Source organism: Heloderma suspectum, chromosome 1 (genome assembly GCF_057233095.1).
Source record: "Heloderma suspectum isolate Gila_16-S chromosome 1, 16-S_ref, whole genome shotgun sequence".
NCBI lineage: Eukaryota > Metazoa > Chordata > Lepidosauria > Squamata > Helodermatidae > Heloderma > Heloderma suspectum.
This window is the reverse complement of record NC_139458.1, coordinates 216,059,559-216,079,880: the sequence shown is the minus strand read 5'-3', so window position 1 is coordinate 216,079,880 and position 20,322 is coordinate 216,059,559. Positions and strand designations below refer to the sequence as shown.

The window sequence follows — 20,322 nt, the reverse complement described above, 5'->3', positions numbered from 1 at the left end:
TAAAATAAGCACATCCTAGAAAAAGGATGACTGCTTTTCAAAAAATGGATTAACAGATTCTCAAAGGAAAAAAAAATTATCTGAAGTAGGTACAAGCATACTTCCACAATTAAACAGGCACTAACCCTCGTTTCCAAATTTCAGTCATGTCAAAACCATTTCCCTCAACCTGTTTACGTTATTTCTATAGCATAAAGTTGATACTATCCAATAAGAACTTCATATAACAGGGAATGCCTGCCAGTGTTCTCATGGACAGAACTGAGATGGGAAGATATTTCCTTTCAGTGCTACTTGATACTTTGATGAGGTGCTTTTCAATAAGGTAATGGCTAAGGTATGATAAGCTTTAATTCCTGTTAATAAAATGGCATACTTCTTGGTATGCATTGTTCAGTATTTGGCTTTACAATAAATTCTGATACTGGCATGTGTTAACTCAGAAGGTAGATCAGGATCTACTGGTAGATCTGCAGGAGATCAGAAAGGATTTCTGAAAACAAAAGCCCTTCCCCCTGCTAAATTAGGCTCCTAAAATCAAGAACGCTGGGGATGGGAGAAACAGGAATAATTTGTGTATGAAAGGATTTGTGTATGAGCTCTAGTTCTGGTACTGAAAACAAATTCTTGGGCAGAGCAAGTACTCAGAGGCACCTGGTTCCTCAATTCTGTGTCCTCCTCCCTGAGCTTGGTATTTTATACTTCGCTCCAGCAGGTGGATCTTGGGGTTCTAGTGAAAAACAAAGTAGATTTCCACAAACCTAAACTCTGCCCACCTTGAAAAAGGTTGTTTTTCCTCCTTCTTTCCTAATTTTCATTCATTTCATTTATTATACTTTTATACCACCCCATAGCCAAAGCTCTCTGAGCATTTCAGAAAGATTAATTTTGATGGGTGTGCTTGGATTCTTCTTGTTTACTGCAGCCTAAGGAAATTGAGCCAAGTAACATATAAGTGTTACTTTAACAAAAACTAAAACATCTTGGAGCACATCAGAACATCAATGCTAGTGAGCAATAATGCTAGTAAGCTTATACCAGAAGGAAAATTAATGTTTTGTATATAAGTGAACTGTTATTCTTTCCTTTGGTCTTTGTCTGACTCTTCCAAAAGTGATCAAAGCCCAGAGTTACTGTTTTCAGGATTTATCATGGCAATAAATTACAAAGGGATCATTCTTCTAGGTAGCACACATGCTTTATATTATATTTTCAATTTATATTTTCCCAGGATACATAAACCGCTCACTTTAAATTACATATGTTTCATGCTTCTGTAGTTAATCTGCCCATTTAAATACCATGTTGTAAATAAGATTGCTAGGAGAGATAGTCATTCCCTACTTCACTCACCTTTGCCTTGCCCTTCCTCCTTTTGGGACTACAAGTTAAACAAAAATCATTTCATGCTATTGACAGATGGTACAGTTTATTCAGTGCTTCCAGGAACATTGGGAAGAACAGAAAACAGTATCATTTAGGATACTGCAGCAATATGTACTCCATCAGCATTCTTTTGTCACTCACTAGGTACCTAGGACAGGTGAAGTATTCTAAATCCCCCTCCCTTTGCGTTAAGACAGATGACCTCTCCAAATCCACACCAGTCATGGTAAATGTAGATTAATGCTAAGAAAAATCTCAGCTAAGTGTGAAGACCCTTTTACACAGCACACCCTGTAACAAAATTTACCACTGACCATTTATTCAATGTAGCAAGTGGCAAAAAGATTAATGGGGAAGGGAAACATGCACTAAAAGATGCAAGTAGATGATTTTTAAGCAACACTTCAATGGACTTCAAAGGTTTTGAAACCTTCTAGCAGCAGCCAGCTAAAAAAATATCTCCTATACTACTGCAAATGTTACTAAAATGACCAACAGTAATGCTGCAGATGTTGTGGGGAAAAACTGGATTATTGTAGAAGTATTATCATTGTAGCAATGTTCTCTGGAGTCATCTGCTGTAAATAAAATTTAAAGTCTTGCAATTCACTATTTATTTATTATTGATTTATTGCATTTATACCCCGCCTTTTTTCCTCTTGCAAGGAACCCAAGGCGGCTTACATTATCCTCCTCCTCTCCATTTTATCCTCACAACAACAACCCTATGAGGTAGGCTGGGCTGAGAGTCTGTGACTGGCCCAAAGTCACCCAGTGAGCTTCCATGGCTGAGTGGGGACTAGAACTGGGATCTCCTGGCTCCCAGTCCAACACTCTCACCACTACACCACACTGTCTCTCCATGTATGTAACCACTATGTAATGAACCACTGCCTATTGCTAAAATGTTCCTGCCAGATATTTATCCAGTTTCTGCATAAAACCTCCAAGAGGTTCAATAGCTTCTCCTGTCACACTGCACAGCTATTCTTAAAGGAGCTAAAGGATTTCCTGTTATTTTACCTAAACTTTTCTTACAGATTAAATCCATTGCTTTTCTTTTACCTGGTAACGATCAAGGTGAGAGAACAGTTGTTTCTATTTATTTAATGGCACCCTTTAAAGCAGGGGTTACAAACTCGGCACCCATGGGCGCCATGGCACCCACGGAAACCTCCAATAGTGCTCACAAAACTCTCCGCTCCCTGCCCCCTTCAAGAAAACTTTTTTTAAAATAAAAACCTTGGAAAATGTTAGGGTAGTCTTCTTTCTCTCTCTTTCTAGCCTCTAACCTCTCTCCTCTACCACTTTGCCCTGCTGTTTCTCCCCTTCCCAGCCCCTAGCCTTGCTCTTTCTCTCCCCTCTACCCCTTTGCCTAGCTATTTCCACCTCCCTCCCTGCCTCTAGCCTCACTATTTCTCTCCCCATTTCTTTAGCTCACTTCTGACTAGTCAGGCCCCTATGGCAGCCGTTATATGACTAGACACATCCCCCATGGGAGCCATTTTGTGATGGTGCCCACAGCAGTTTCACAAATTCCCAAATGTGCTCACAGATCCAAAAAGGTTGGGGATCCCTGCTTTAAATCACTGAAGATTGTTATCATAATCTCCCCACTTGGGCTTTTCTTTAGTTCCATTTAGATAAAATGACCCTTGCATTCCAGTTACAAACCTTCTATCACTATTCTCTCCCTGAATTTACAGTCCTTTGTCTTGTGGTCCAGTGCTAAGAATCACTGCACCAGTAATAAATATTTAGAAAGTGATCTAACAATGAATACTGTGCAATCACAGAGGTAATTACAAACTATGTTAGGAGCTGACTCAAAATGCCATGGCAGCAAGAATGGTCAATGCTGTTCTGGCAAGGGTCACCATTACCATAGGTAGCATAATGGCATTACACAAAGCACAGTACCTAACTGGGATAGGACTGGATGAGGGCTGAGACACTCTTTCAGCGTATCCTAAAGGCACCTAAGACGCCATGCAACCAGATACATGGGTGCAATCCTATGCAGTTTTGTGGCTCATGGGATGCTGCCATGGCAGCAACCATGTTTGGTACTATGGGATCAATATATGTAAACAGCTGGATGCATTGGTCCAGCGGTACATGTCAATTTCATGTGTGTTCATTCATAAGACTGTTCCATGCTGTTTCCACATTAATTTGTGATTTTGTAAGAGAGAGAAAATTCACACGAAACTTCATATTTAGATACATATTTTTGAATGTATTTTCTCACAAAATATGCATTTGTAAGTATATTTGATCCAAATATACACATTTCAATATTCATTTTGGTATTTTTTGAGCTGAGAACTGCATTACAACATTCAGAGAAGTGTGAAATCTGAAGGATAACGAACTTCTAATACACACATCAGTCCAAGCAAGCATGGATCAGTTCAGTTCACATCAGAATTCACAATGATCAAATTCCTCAACAGCCTTTGCAGAAGTACCATATTTTTGTTCATTTCTGTTGCTAGTATTTTTTTTTATGAAATTCAAGTATAAATGCTGAAAAACAGTCATTATTCTTTAAAGAAGGGTTTGAATTACAGTAAACTGCCCCTATTACATTTGCTTACTATTTTCGACTATCTTCTATTTTTTTGTTCATTTCAAGTATGATACAACCCTAGCTACAAAGGCAACAATTTTGAACTTTTTACATGATCTGGTCATTTCTTTCCCAGGAGTCAGTGTCTTTTACAGATGTGCCAACTTTTTGTTTTTATTTATTAGGTGTGACTGGGTTTTATACTGTTTTCATGTTTCTGGTTTCATTTACTGTTAAAGGAAATTGGCTTATCAATTCATTAGCCATCTCTCAGCAGCTGTACATGTTTGCTGGAGTGAATGAAAGTCATGGTGAGCAAAAGTTCTGTAATTTTACCATGCAGCCATAAACATGTTTTATCCTCTGCTCTAGTAACCTGTTTTTATAGGCTGCTACAGCATCTTTTCTATTATTCCTCTCTTTGCAATAACAATTCAGTCAGCATCGCCCTACTAAAACACTGCCTAACAGTGCTTAGGTTAGCATATTCCCCAGCTCTGAGTTTCTATTTTCTTTTATTTTCTACTAATGGTATATAGCAGAGGTGCTGAACTGTGGGCCTGGAAACCAAATCTGGCCTGCCTGGGGTCCCAATCCAGCTCTCTGGCCTTCCCCAGATGTCCCCGCCCCTTCCCCTGGCCCCACCCCTTTCCCCTGACCAATCATGTTTCCCATGACTTTTCCCAGCTTTTGTGTCTTCCCACCTCCCCATTCTAAAGTTTCTGGCAGCAAAAGCTTTAAGCTAAAATATGCTGGAATGTTTGGCCACACCCATTTTGCCTTTAGTCCCGCCTCTTTTGCCTTCAGACCCACCTATCACTGGAAATCAGCCCCCAAGAGCTTCTCTGAAAATGAATTCAGCCCTCAGGCTGAAAGAGGCTTGACAGCCCTGGTATATAGCAAATGATAAATATACTCTTTAGAATGTGGGTAGCCAGCCTGTGACACAGGCACAGAAGATCGTATGGCACACCTACAGAGGAGCAGGAGGGTCCACAGGCACTTCTGTGACATGCATTCAGGCCTGACAACCGGCTCACCTCTTCTGCACTGCATTGCTGCCTGCTCCCATTTCAATAGACTAGAAATAAAACCACATCACAGTATATGGTTGCATATTACTCTTGCGCACACTACAGCGGCACTTATTCCATACTTTTGACGTGACCTATAGCACACTTTCCAAAGAGATTAGCCATCCCTACTTTAGAGCAAGCTACAATTAGCAATGTAAGACCATGTAGTGTATAGATATCCAAATGCATAGTAGGGAAAGGGGCAGTGTCTGCGCTCCCTCTCTAATTCCTGGGCTGCCTGCAGTACCACTGCTGATGGAAGTGGGAAGGACTCAAGTTGGGGGGCATATATTCATATCCTCCTGGCTCGTGATTTGTCATGACCTGTGGCCACTGAAATGTAAAAAAAAAAAGGAAATGCATGGATGGGCTGATGAGCATGGTCTTTCCCCACACCAGCACCGAACCTCCCTGGAGGTTTGTTAACACTAGCAGCAGGGGAAAAGACTGCAAGGAAGCAGCTCCCACACTGCTCTCATAATGTATTAATCGGGCTGAGACTCCCCTGATAGTTATCATTAGGTAGTCATCACCAGACAACTTTCACTGAATATTTTCCCTAGCTTCGAGGACTACAGAAAGATATGCAGTTATATAACTGGCTCTCATTTCTTAGTGAGCAACCACAAGTCCCAGTGCCCTATTTTGCGAAATGCCACACAATAGCAACTTCACTGAGGGATGAGTGCCACTGGTTAATAAATGGAGGTCCCCAGTTCAAATCTTTGCTTAGCTATGAACACATGCCCTTTAGCAAGCCAGCCACTGCTTCTTTGGCAATATGATGAAGTAGTTTTTCTCACTTATATGTAAGTACTAAGCATCATAATATTTGGTCACCTATACGATGTTTAATCATGTCTAGCTGTAACAAGGTTTTCATACAAATTAATTAATTCTATGGATGTAACCTTTTTTACTGTGCAGTCCTACTCATGCCTACTCAGAAGTAGGTCCCATTAAGTTCAATGGAGCTTACTCCCAGGTAAATGCTAAGACTGCAGTCTTAATCTCATGTTTGTGCAAACACATCAATAAGTTTTGTTTCCTATTTTAAATCCATGCTCTCCCCAAAGAAAGGGCCTTTTCTGTCCCACCAACCCTTTCCACACCACTACCAGTCAGAGACCGATCCATCTGCCAAGGCGCGGAACGCAAACACAAAGGACTTCATGAATCATGAGAATGATCAATATGGCACATCCAGTGACACATAATTCCTGTTCTTAAAATCTAAAACAAAAAAAAATGAAGAAGGAATTCACAATAATCCCTCTCAACATTTCCTCAACTTTAGATAACGGCGCTAAAGGAAGCAGTAGTCTTACCATAGTTGAGATGTAAGGGCTGTGTTTTCCTGTAATAAAGTAAGGACTTTGGGGATAATATGAGCCTTCCCAGCTACTGAGGTCAGTTGAGAGGTATCAACACAACAGAACAGTTAGAATGATTAAAATGACTGAGCTGAGTGTTAAAGGTGCAGTCCTCCCTTTTATGTATTAAAATTAATATACTTTAATAGCATAACAATGTTACTGCTTGTGTACAAGCTCTCCTGTTCTCTAAGTGAATAATGTCAGATATCAAAATTCATTGGTATTAAACTTTAGTATCTGACACCATACAGGTTTTTTTTGCTTTCTTGAAATGTTTGTTTTCTTAAAAAGCTGAAAGTATAAAGCCTGATCATGCACTTTGATAATAAAAAAAGCATTACAACTAGGCCACTTTTCTTAGGAAAGGGGCTGGGATTACTCTAACTAGCAGAGGCAACACTGCTGACTTTGACAATCCTCATGATTAATATATAGTAGCAGAACTAAAAATTACTTTAAAAATAGCACCTCCCAATTATGATACTGTAGTATTAACAAATAAAAATAGAGGTTTCAGATTTAAAAGTCTCCAGTATTATAACGTGTGATAAATGTTTCTCACATGTCTAGAGTAAAAAACTATGAAGGGAGAGAGGGGAGAAATCCCGCAACATATAATCTAAGGGTTTGGTTTGCCACATTTTGTTCCACTCTGAACATTTTTTTGCCAATACAGGTTGCTGACAGCCAGAACTCACACCTGAACTATAGGGCTGCTACACCTTTGACTTGCAGGACTGATCAACAATGAAGTACAAGAAACAAGAATGGAGGGAGAGATAATCAAGGATGAAGAAGAGAGAGACAGTGGATATAGGGAGCAGCTTGTTCCCAGCACAGACACTGATATACAGGTAGGGTAAACACTGTACCTAGAGAGGCTGCTCTCAGCGGCCAGGCCTTGGGAGTCATCGAGGACATTAGGTTCACTGCAGGAGGGGCAGGGAGGTGAAGCATTTAGGGAAGAAAATATGTTGTAAAGCATGCAATCGTCTCTGTGTTCAAAGAAAAGAAGTCTCAGAAAAGGAAAAAAAAGGACAAAACTGGCTCACTGAAGAGCAAGTACTGAAGCCTCAAAGGAAGACTTCCTCTTTGGTCTAAAATGCTTCCTATAGATAGAAGTTGTGATGCATAGAAATTTCCAGATGTATACAATACATCACAATTAAGTGGTGTTCTAATAACAGGAAAATAAGAGGGTAGTGATCTTCAGATCCTCTTGGCCCCCTCTTTTTATTCTATTTACTGTTTCTTTTAAGACACAGTTTTTAGCCATATCCAATCCCTTTACTGAACTCCTCATGGAACAGCATAGTTCACAAGAGCATTCCCTTGGATAGGCATGACCAGTAAGACCCCAATGCTTCTCACATGTTTTGAACTCAGCCCACTCCCTATTCTAACTTTACCTACCAGGTCCCCTCAATCCAAGAATTACTATTTTTCCCACAAGTAAGTAACAAAAGAGCCTCACACATAGATCCATAGGTGCAACCTGCCCCGGCAGGCTAGGATCTGTGGAATGGGGCACTATCCTAATGCCGGAACCTGAAGAGGAATACTACCAGCCCCACTCCCAGCCCAACCACATACAGGGAAACATAATTCAAACAGCAGCAGCAGCAGCAGCGTCTCTGAGCTCCTTTTTCCTCAGCTCAGGGTATAATGATGGGGCAGTCACCCATACAGATCCAGTGTGGATCAGTAACAGTCCTCTGCCAGGGGCACTTCAACAGTCCTCTGCCAGGGGCAGTTCTCCAAACAAGGCTTCATGGTTGCCAGGTTCTATTTCCACAACCACCTTGCCCAAGTGTCTCAGGGCTCTCTTATCTCTTAATAGGAAGGAGTGTGGCCTGCAATTCCAAACCTTGGCTAGTGGGGAAAGTACGGTTCTGCCTTCCTTTCTGAAGGTTCACAATCTTCCCCCTCCTTGGAACTCTGCCCCCACAGGGGGGTGGGGGGAAATTTCCTTTTTCATCCTGTATTTAGTAACATGTCAGAACCAGCATAGCCTCAGAAATGAATCAGTGTGCCTTAACTCTCTCCTGAATTAAGCATCCAAACTTTTACTGATTAATCCACCAAATAAATTGATGGGAAGCTTGCAATTCTACTAAAAATAAATGCCAGGCAAATGATGTCATACCTTACAAGTACAATTTAAGGCAAAACATTACTTGAAGTGCTTTTATTAGCATAATCATTGAACTTAATTTAGGCACGTTCTTAGGAAAGGAAACTTCTATCCCTGTTGATTTACCACAGCTGCTCTCTTTCATGATTATAAGCATCAGTCAAGGATTGTTTCTGGTGGCTGAACTAGATGAGACACAGGTCATTTGTGATTTTCTAACCCATGTCATTTTCCGAATGAAAATCATCTTCCCCACAAAGCTGCTATTTGCCCCATGAGAGAAAGCATACAGGTACCCATGTATATAAAGTGGCCCCAAGAGTGAACTCAAACCAGTATATATTTCATGTGATGATCCGAACCTGTTTGTATAAAGTTTCTACCTCATTTTGTCTCATCCTGCCTTGCTTTTTCACCATGCATAGGCACTTAAGAAAAGTCTGCCTAAGCACTGTGAAAATATATCACTTTGCGAAAGTATCATCAATCAGTTCTCTAAATCCACTATAAGAAAACAAGATTGGGCTCAAGGAGGGGAGAGTACTGGGATCAGTGCCAATATATTTTCCAATGCTTGCCAAGTGATTATGGAATTTAAACTTTGAGAAGTATGGCGTTTTAAAAATATCAGAAGGTTAGATGTTAGTCTACCAGTAGATTTAAAATTCTATACCCCCTTCACTTTCTCTCTCACACACATATGTACCATAAGCACAGCCAAGCTGTCCTGATGTTAGCTACATTCCTGCTGTCCAAAGCTGTATTTTCTCCAATGCCTCAGTGTCTAAAGATCTGTGCAAATGCAGTTCAAGAACAATTAGCTCAGAAAGCTGGGCCACTCAGCTGTGAGGCTACAGATGTAGCTCAGCCACTCACAGATCTCTTATCCAAGCTAGTTGTGTGTACACTTTTATTTTAATGTTGCGTTTACAAATATCTTCAGTCATGGATGTGATTCAGCAGAATGTATTTGTATCTTTAGAACGAGCCATGGAAAGTGACCTTAACAAGAATGACAATCTTTATCCAAATTGCCTCTTCCTCACTAATGAGAAGTACCAAAAAAAGCATGGAAGAAAGAAAGTTTCTAATATGTAAGATCACTACTGTTACTACAACCGCAGAGATAATATTATACCTTTGTAATTGCTGTACTTGTAAGAAATGTCAGGAAATGTGAAAAAGCTCATTTTGTTACCTTTGGCTGGGTAACATGCCCACCTCAGGCTGAGGTGCAGACATGCTGGAGAGATGGCTGGAGAATCGCCTCCTCCCAATGGCACCCATAAGGTATGCTTCCTGTTCACTTACCACACTGGGCATGCTCACTGAATCATCTAGAAGGAATTCAGAGGAGAGGACAAATAACCCCACACACTCATTTAAGCATTTCAAGTGAAGATAAATTACTTTGTGCATGTTCTTCTGGCTAAAATCCTTTTGGCTCATAGTTTCATGCCTGCCCAAAACATGGACAAATGCACTTAGTTTCATACCAGAACCAAAATGGATTCAAAAAATACACTGTAACCTTCAATCTCTGCTCAACTCATTTTTTCCTGCAAATTATCAACTGAAATTTAAAACAATTAAAGCTTGCAGGCCTAATTCTTACACTGATAGTGAGGTTACAGCAGCTCTAACAACATGAAGCTTTCCTTCCCAATATAATTGTAAAAATGCCAGAGCCACAGTACAGTTATACAAATTCACAAAAAATGTAAAACGATAATATGATAAAAATGATAAAAAATTCTAAAATACGTTTAAACTATCTGAAATATAAAAAAGCATATTTATTGCATACAGATAAAGCATTCAAAGACAATCATACTAAGGAAATACTAACAACAATACTAAAAGTACAAATGGGATTTTGCTGAAGGATCTATGAAAGTTTCATTGCTTTTTCAGTCTGTATAAATTAAACAAATAAAGTTGCTCTACGTTTGACAGTTGATGGGCCAAACTAAGCATTTAAACCTGTATCTGCCACAGCCATATACTACAAAACAGAGGGTTGAGGTCCAACTTAACAAACAAAAGGGATATGTGGGTGAGGAAGACTTCAGAACCCTCCCCAGTTCAGTGTCTTATTGCCCTGCACCCCTTCCCCAGTGATGTTCCCCTAGCTGGGCTCATTTCCAATATTAGAGCCCAGCTGTGAAAAAAGTAACATCAGAAGATAGACTGCAGAGAAAGGAGGATAGATTGCGGGGAAGCCTGCAGCAGGAGAGATGAGAAGCAGGGCCACTTCATCAGCTTTGCTGAAACACCGGCTCCATCCGGCTCCGTTCACTCAGAAGTGTCACCTGACATCAGGCTTCAACAGAGGGAGAGATGGGAAGCAGGGCTACTTGGTGGACTCTACTGAGACACCAGCTCCATTTAGCTCCTCCTCTCCCATTCTAGTTAGTTATGATAAAAACTACTATGTAAGTTTAAGAATTGATGCATGATTTTGCAAGTTTTCCTCTTCATCATCCACTTTTCCTTTTGTGTTGTATCGTTGAGATTTTAAGCCTGTGGGCAAGGACTATCTGTCTTTATTGACCTTATATAAGCTGTTCTGGGAGCCTTTACAGCTCAAGAGTGGAGTAAAAATGCTTCAGAGAAATGCATACATACTAAATCAATAAGCAAGCCACAGATGGGGGGGGGGGGCTGCACCCCTCAGCAACGCACCTCTTTGCTCTTAAAATTGTACCTCCCCCAGTCCACTCTCTGCTTTTTGCCTGACTGTGGCACGTCCAGATTTAAACAGGTAGGTCAACCTATGGTGATGAGCACTTACTTTCTTCATCTTCTTCATCTGTCCGGCTTAAAGTATCCTGGGAAGCCTGTTGGGAAGGCTCACTATCCTGTTCCCAGACAGTTCCTGTGCCAGTGTTGGAGCGGGACATGGTGGCAAGGCTCAGCCGGTACGCAGAGGTGGATGTGCCCACCGTGCTGATAGACGTCTTCCCTTGGTAGGCTGAAGGAATGGGACAGAGCAGAATGACAATTACATTAATGAAAACAAATGAGATTCTTACCAAGAAACCATTGCTCTTTTTCAGACCAGGACCTTTAGAAAGGGCAAAGGGAGGGGAAATGCCATGGCCCAGTGGTAGGTCACACGATTTGCATGCAGAAGGTCCCAGACTGAATCCCTGACAGCATCTCCAGGTAGGGCTGGAAAAACTCCTGCCTCAAGCCCTGGAGAGCCGCTGCCAGTCACTGGACTAGATAGACCATGGTCTGACTCATTATAAGGCAGCTTCCTATGTTCCTATGACCATGTGATTCTGAGCCACTGGCAGTGTAGGTAAAGTGAGAAAAAGACTTCCTTTGGGATGTATTTATTTTAACTCCATGATACTATGAAGTTACAAGAGGCACTTCACCATCCTGAGACTGTCAAAGGGTGCCTATGCCTACCAGATTTTATGGGGCAATGGTAACCACATTAATTTAGTACAGTCAGAGAAAACCATACTATGTTTTAGAGTACATAACCTGTGAGCTGTCTCACCATCACCACCGTCGCCACTCAGGTTGCAACTATTTTCAAGGGGATGAGGATCAAGGCATGTCAATTCAGCATTTTACAAAATCTCTGAAAGTAAGCTTATCTGCCATAAGGCTCAGAAGAAGGCAATTTTATAGTTTGTCTATGGTAAAAAGTGAAAAAAAAGGCTTTTTGTTGTCCTTTAGGTGCTATCTTGTGATATGTTCTTGGCTGATGAAGACTATCCTTCTGTGTGTGTGCACACCCTTCTCAGCCTGCCTTGCTCCCCCCGGATGCCCTCACCTGACCCACTGTGCACAGCCTCCTTGAGGATCTTTAGCTCATTGTTGAATTCCGCAATGAGGGAGCTCTTGCAGAGAGGGCGTGGGATGAAGCGTCGCTCTAGCTGGTCAGCAATGTGCTGTCGGGCAGTCAGTTCCTCGTGATTCTCAGCTGGCTGGGCTAGCAACTGGGGTGGTGGGGAAGAGCAATGAAGAACAAAGGGGCACCATAAAAATACTGATTAAATATTTAGAGACAGAGCCACAGAACCCACTTGGCCTGTATGTAGTCTCAGGTTCAGTCCCTGGCACCTGAATGGAAAAGGCCTTAGGTAGCAGGGCTGCGAAGCCCTCTGCACTGGATCTTAGAGACTCAGCGCCAACCAAAGCATACAATACAATACTGGGTTAGACGGACCTGTGATCAGGCTCAGAAGGCAGCTTCATATTTCATTTGTAATGATTCTAACTGATTTGCTGCAGTCTCTGTTACAGGCCTCCTACGTATCGTTTCATAAGACAACGGTAATTAACATTAGAAATGGCTTTACCTTGCATTGAATGAAGGGTCGAAGAAGCACAAAGATAGGAATTCGAGTGCGGACAATAAAATCCAGGAAATCCCACAGGGCCAGCCCTCCTACTTTTCGCAAGGCCATCTCTTTGACCTGCAGACTCAACCAATACCATTGGCTGCCAAGTTGCCGCTCAAAACAGACAAGGATCACCTTCAGAGCTAGAAGCGACACAAAATGTCAGAAGAATTAAAGTAATGCATAGTGACAACAACACATGCACACTCACAGTCATTAACCTTAGTACACTTTCAGGCTTTCTACATCAGCTTCCAAATCTTGTCCAAGAAACAGACTGTCTTGCAATTAAGCAAAAGTGTATGTTCTGCTGTTCCTGACCCACAAATCTGTAAATAATTTGTGCCTTACAAACATTCTCCTCTATACCCTGTCTTGATCTTTAACACAAACCAATGGCAATGTCTTCTCTATATTATCCATAACACAAGGTCTCACATACAGGTATTCTCTGCAGCTGCTCCACTGTTATGGAATTCCAATCTCCCGTTACATCTTAGGGGGCTGGATTAAGCTTGTTTGGGAGGGAGACATGACAAACTAGCCTAGCACTGCAATCCTATACAGACTTACTTGGGGGTAAGCCCCATTGCCAGGTGGAAACTCTCACTCACCCAGGTAGGCTGCCTGACTAGTGGATTCAGCTAGCCCTTCCTTACGCAGGTCCTTCCCTGCATCCCCTGGAGTGGAGCAGTGGGCAGGGGAGCTCTCCAGCATGAAATTCTTACTGCGGGAAGTGCTGATAATGCGAGGTGGCAGCAAAATGTTAATGACAGTCTGAAGCAGCAGGAGGACTTCAGGCTGCTCCAGCCAAGGGCTGTCTGCACGACATCAAAGGGAAAAGACAACAGATCAGGCCCTGACTTACAGAAAAGACTCAGCACCATACTGAAATGTGAAATATGGACATTCTGTACACCCAGCCTGTTCCCCTACCTTCTCCTCCTGTAAGCAAAAGGCAAAGCGCTTCTAGCACAAACACAACACATGCAGCTCCTGATTTTAACCTGACAGCAATATGATCTTGTGTATTGTACTTTCCCCACCCTCACATTGCTCACTGCTTTTGACTCTGAAGGACTGGTTCACACTGGGCTTGACCATGATCAGTAAACATCCCACTCACTATACCCTGGCTGGGCTTGCTAACCCCAGGCAACCGCGTCGCCTCTTGATTAGCTGAGGTTGCCTTGCAGCTGCCCCTGAGCCAAGAGTGTGCACCAGGACCCTTTGCTCAGGATCAAGCCACAAGTGTGAATGAGCCCTTCAGAAAAGGATCAGCCATACAGCAGAAACTGCAGTGTCAATGGCGATGTTTGAACCACACAGGTGGTACAGAACTGGGTGAGGAACAGCCTGGGTGGAAGCTGCGTGGTTTTCTTGTTTGTTCCATTTCTTTCTTACACACAGGTGAGTTTTTGCTTTGTCCGGCATGCTCTGTCATTCATTGCTCTGGTCTCAAAAAGAGGAGCTCCTCTGTCAAAGGGTGAATTCAGAAAACACAGCTGAAAGGAGAGAAGGACACCACAACACCTATTTCCTTGTGCATATCCTCCCCCACAAGCCCTGCTGACAACACACCACTGAAAGAACGCTCATAGCAAAAGAGACACAGAGGTGGAAGGAAGCACAAACACTGGCTGTTTTGAAGAGGCAGCAGGGAGGGGGAAACAAAAGAATCTTTCTGTTGATCAGACCTTTGCTTCCTGATCCTACTGTGAGCACAAATGGAATCAGTAGGTTTAAAAGCATTCCTTCCCTTCTCTCCTGATTGGTGAATGGGGAGATCACGTGGCTTAAGGGGAAATCTTCTTTCAAAGCCTGTGCAGTGATAATAAAAAAAGAATTAAATCATTTTACTGGCAGATTATAAGGGGTAAAATGGCTGTAACGAAAAATGGGGTCCACAAACACTTTGTTTACACAACATCCTACAGCAGCATCTTGTGTCCACATCTTGATGAGTTCACAAGCTTGGATGACACCTATGCAAAAGTGCAAATTCTGGTTTTGGCACAATCAAGTGGCCAAATATTCAAGATTTTGATCTCATTTACATCTTCTTAGATCCTAAAATTATTTCTCAGCAGACAGTGCAGTGATAGCTACCTATGTATGCCAATGTAAGTGAGGTCAAAGTCGGAAACTAAAAAATCTAGGGAGAAATAATGGAAGGAAAACTGTTTGAGGATTTAAAATGCACTGCATTTTAAAGTTCAAAATCTGGAGGTTGCTGCATATTGCTTTGCTTGATCCTGAAGTAAAAATTCTGCTAATTGCCAAAGATTAAGAGCAGGACTTGACACCTGAAATATGTCCCAATACTCTGAATAGAAGAAAGCTTAGAACAAAGACAGAAAATAGCTCAAACTCTAAGGGCACAATCCTATGCATGTTTAGACAGAGAAAAGGCCTACAACTCCCAGCATGGCCCAGCCAGCAATGCTGGTTGTGACATGCTGGGAGTTGTAGGCCTTTTCTCTGTCTGAACATGCATAGGATTGCGCCCTAAGAGAACAATCTTGTGCCCCTAGACAATGTCTGGGGCACCACAGGATGCTGTGGATTGCCTCCTCTGCACCTGTAGAGGAGGAGCAGGGAGGAGGAGATACAACTGCAGATCTCAGAGGCCCATCTAGCTACTTCTGGCATTTTAAACAGAGGAACAGAGGCGACATAACCTTCATCCTCCTCTCACCCTGCCTGGCTCTTGTAGGCAGGGCACTGGAAAGACGAAGGGCTCTGAACTCAGAGCCTTTGTCTATCAGGAGGACAACCTATAGGATTGTGCTCTTAAGGACTGAAACTTGAACATGTGCATGGAAGCTCTTCTTCAATACTATGCTGTGAAGGGTACTTGTTCAGTATTTACATGTGAAATCAAATGAATCTTCAAACAGCTTGAATCTTAAAATGTAACGATTTCCAACATTGCTGCAACTTCAAAAGGTACTAGGCTTTTCTGCTTTACATGAACATATGAAATGATGTTGTTTTTAAAATCCAGTGCCAACATTATCTTAGAATGACAAAATCATTTGCTACGACTATGCTGCTAAAAACAGGAAAGAGGTGCAAAAGTGCATATTTTTGCTGCTTCAGACTAACATGGCTACTTCTATTGAAGTTAAAGATAAGGTAGTGACTCTTCTATTTCCAAGCCCATTGAAGTGTGCATGTGCATTAAAACTTTTTACACTTTTCCAAAGCTCAATCCTTTCTCAGTTGAAGTATGCCACTGACAACTTTCTTGAATCACATAGCTCTTGGCAACGTTATTCAATCACACATACAAATTCCTCAAAAACTGTTCTTTGATTCTTTATTCCTTCCTCCCCTGTGTCATCATAGTCTCTCATACAAACTCTGAAAAGGCCCACTCTGGTTCCTCACAGCTGCCCATTGCATCTTTCCACTTGTTTCTTAGTTACAAACTAGTGAAGCTCTGCATCATTCCACAGGTGCACTAATATATATGCACCATATTGTGACAAAGCTATTACGATTAGGAAATTGGTTGGGCATAAAATTGGGGCAGAAAGCATGTGCGTTTACTAATTTAGTACCTTTTACTTCACCTTGGTACCAACAAAGAAGTGCAAGAGATATGGAAGCCCAAAAGACCAAAGCACACAGCTTGCATTTTGCAAGATACTAGCAATACAATTTAGACCACAAATCACTCCACAGAATTACGATATATCCACTATAGTAAAATAAAATATGGTATTCGATAATTAGTCAAAAAACCAACTAATCTGTGCATTTACACTTTATGTGGTCTCTTCACCCTATTATCTTAATTGGGGTTTAGCTTACCCCGATCCAAGTCCCAGTTGTCCTACAGCAACAACAAAAATACTTTGATACAGTTGGACAGGAATAATTAACTTCAGAAAAAAAGAATTTAAAAAAGAAAGGGATGCATTCTGTTTACTTCTAGAAATGCTGAGTTATAAAACTGATAAGCAATTTCTCACTGAACTGTTCATGAGGAATCACGCAAAGTCTGAAATTATGCAGAACCCTTCATCAGGCAGAATGGAAAAATAGCTGATCCTAAGATACGCAGAAGGCAGCACAACACAAATGGATTTAGTCTTTTCAGATACTGTGAGAGTTTTGTGACATTCCAACACTTGTATACTCATGACTTACGGATATCCTATTGCTTCACCTCTTCAGTTTCTCATTTTCTAAAGTGAAGCAGCAACAATGATCTACCTACCTACTGACCTACCTACATTTTCTGAGAAGTACATATCTCTTTTGTGTCAGCTCTTCGGTTGGTTTAAACCTGCATAGTCTCAATGTGACTTCGGGGGGGGGGGGTATGCTAAATTGACACCCACTGAAGATCTGGACAATTACTAAATGCCGAGGCTCCAGACTTTAGCGTATTTGTGGGAAAGTTTACATTTTGCTTCACAGTTTTTGCCCAGCTTTCGCAGAAAACATAAGAGCACCAATGACTTGGTGTCTCCACCACATGATAAGCAAAGCCCGTTTAACAGGCAAAGCAGTCACACCTGAATCTGCAATGCTACAAGCCGGACAACAGCTGTGCTGAAGGGTAGAGGTGGCGAGAGATAAGGGCTGAGATGAAGAAGGGGTAATCCATCGGCCACACTGGAAGGTCCTACTACTCCCATCACCTGCAATACAAACACAGCACATCACCTTGACCAACTATTGCAATTCCATCCATGCCATACTCTCCAATGCTGATGAGGTACACATTTCAGGTAGCGCAAGACTGGAGTGCTCAGCAATTCTGAGCCCTCCACAGTGCCTTGCGGTAGCTGGGGCCAGTAAGGGAAAGGAGTGGTTCTAGCAGGAAGTGGGTGGGGAGGACAATGGACTGCTACAGGGTTAGCCAGAGGGATTGGATAGAAGGCACAGGGAAAACCAGCACATTTTAGAATGTACCCAGTACTAGCCCTGAAAATAACCAGCACTGTACTGGTAGAATAGGTGGGGTTGGAGGGTATGCCATGTAGTTACTGTATCCAATGGAAAAATGTACTGAAAACACAGTGTTTCTAGTTGGCTTAAGTTGTTCCCTTCTTATGTCATGGTAATGTCCTGAGTCTGACCCAAACTGGGTATGATACAATGTTCAGACATTCCTGTATGATGGTTTTGAAGATTAAATTTGGAGGCAGATTGAACAGATTCAGAGAATTTTAATTTAGAATTAATGATGCTGTTAGCATGCTTTCAGGTTATAAAAATGGTCCTCTCTTAAAGTTTTGTATAGCCCAGAATCTCACAGTGAACAATACAGTCCTGATTCCACTGGTATCCAGTAGCTATTCCAAGCTACTGGAATTTGTGCCACACCCTATTGGCCTACGTGCAACAGTCATTCTGAGCAACTTGATGGCAGTCTGAATTTAGATTTTGCTAGACATTTCCCAAGAAGTTTCTCACTAGTACAAGTAGCTTGCTACGATATTGTGATCCTGGATTAATGCTGGATGGAGGATAAGAAGTGACTTCGTTTGTGTCTGCTTCCCAACTTATATACTGTAAATGACCAGAAAACAGAAAAAGTAGAAAAGTCCCCAGTACTTATTTTTCACAAGGAAGCGAACACCCTGTGAAAGGATGACTTAGTACTTGCTACCACTTGAGGGAGTGCAGAGCCCACTGGCTAATTAAATAAGCTCTGATAACTTTCAAGCAACCTAGCTCATAATGAGAGTCCTGCTGGATCAGACCAAGGGTCCATCTATGCCAGCAACATTTGCAGCAGTTAACCAGCCTGGGAAGCTCATCAGCAGGGTGCTTCCAGGCACTGGCATTCAGAAAGACATAATGTCTGGCTCTTTTTAGCTATTATGAGTAATATCCATTGATAGACCTGTCCTCCATGAATTTCTCCAATTCCCTTTCAGATCCATCTATCAGTACCTCTTGTGCCTGTATGTCTACCTTGCGTTGTATGAAGAAGGCAATTTAAATGCTAAATCCTTCGCAGTACCAGTTCAATGCTGCCCTACCTTCCTGGAGCTTTTTCTGTATATAAGAAATATGTTTCCAAGCTATGGTGCAGGTCGCTGAAGGCATCTACACCAGCAAAAAATCCTGCATTTAAAACGGGGCTTTCTGCTTCTGTTTTAAATGCAGGATCACAACTGACTCCCTTTACACAAGCTTCCTTCTCCCCTTCCCCTTCCACCCTCCTTCTCCCTGTATCCGAGTCTTCCATTATCTTTCATTGATCTCGTTTCTCTTCTTGCCGCTTTTACTCTTTTCACGGAAGAAACTGAAGCTGAACACAATGGGGTAATTTGATAGCTCATTATCTGCGATTTATTTAAACATGGAACAACGGGCATTTAGTGCAGGAGACCCCCCTGGAGGGTCACGGCAAGGTGATGGCGTCATGTAAAGAGCCTGAAAACTTCCATTAAGGATCAATCTCAATTGCAGGATAAAAGCTCAGTGTGAAGGAGCCCTGACAGATGCCAGTAAATTCAAGCCAGCATTGCATGTAAATATTTGTAAATGTCTAGCGCAAGGGTGGGGAACGTGTGGCCCTCCAGATGTTGCTAGACATCAACTCCCAGCATCCCTGATCATTGGTAATGCTAACTTGAGCTCATGGGAGTTGGAGACCACCAATGTCTGGAGGGCCACAGATCCACCATCCCGGGTCTAGAAGAATTATCTCCATTTATCAGTTTTTAAATTAAGCTTGCAAAAGTTTAAAAAAATTCTAATGATTTGCATGAATTTCTTGACTGAAATGAAATTGTACCTGCAATTAGATTTTTAAACAAAGAACTATCACACCTGTATAGGAATGCCCTAAATCTAAAATTGAATTGTCTGTCACAGCCAAGCCCACCGTCTGGTTTCAGCAGTTCTATGCATGCCAACTGCATCACCAGGTAAAACTTTTCTCTTTAGAATATTCCTTAATGGAAGTTAAATGTGCAATCCATACAGGAACACCATGTTCTGAAAGGACAGAAGTATCTGAGCATTGTACCAAAAAAAATCCCAAACATACTTTAGATTATGGACATTATAAATGGCAAAACAAATTTATGCCAGCAATTCCCCAAGTTAGTCAATTGTTGATGCCCTTTTGCAGGGTAATAAAAATTGTTTTCTTTCCATAATTTGAGACTAAATTTGTCTCCAACTTCCCCACACCTCCCTTCCTCTACCAGGTGTGTGCAGTATCCACCACCCCACTCTCCAACTTGCAGCCCTCAACTCTCGGCGCAACATGCAGGAGTGGATTTTCAAAGTGGTGCGTGGGAAGTAGCAAAAAACAGTCACTGGACTATGGGTTCCTTTCCCGTTCTCTCCCCATGCACCACTTTGAAAATGTACTCCACTATTTCTAGTGTCACTTGAGGAGCTTATTTTTATGAGTAGGGCAATGGACAGGAAACGG

The 20,322-nt window shown here is 41.9% G+C and overlaps 1 protein-coding gene across 3 annotated transcripts in view; it reads right to left on the bottom strand.

The window, feature by feature from the left end:
• The window catches only part of UNC80 (unc-80 subunit of NALCN channel complex), a 168,625-nt gene that overhangs the window by 9,626 nt on the left and 138,677 nt on the right, over window positions 1–20,322 (bottom strand). For all 3 annotated transcript variants that reach the window (XM_084819218.1, XM_084819210.1, XM_084819202.1), the window contains 8 exons: window positions 17,438–17,563; window positions 14,606–14,729; window positions 13,523–13,729; window positions 12,867–13,051; window positions 12,338–12,503; window positions 11,339–11,518; window positions 9,743–9,881; window positions 7,283–7,339 (listed from right to left, as the gene is read on the bottom strand). In XM_084819218.1, the coding sequence (XP_084675344.1) occupies window positions 7,283–7,339; window positions 9,743–9,881; window positions 11,339–11,518; window positions 12,338–12,503; window positions 12,867–13,051; window positions 13,523–13,729; window positions 14,606–14,729; window positions 17,438–17,563 (1,184 nt within the window). The remainder of the gene's footprint in view (window positions 1–7,282; window positions 7,340–9,742; window positions 9,882–11,338; window positions 11,519–12,337; window positions 12,504–12,866; window positions 13,052–13,522; window positions 13,730–14,605; window positions 14,730–17,437; window positions 17,564–20,322) is intronic.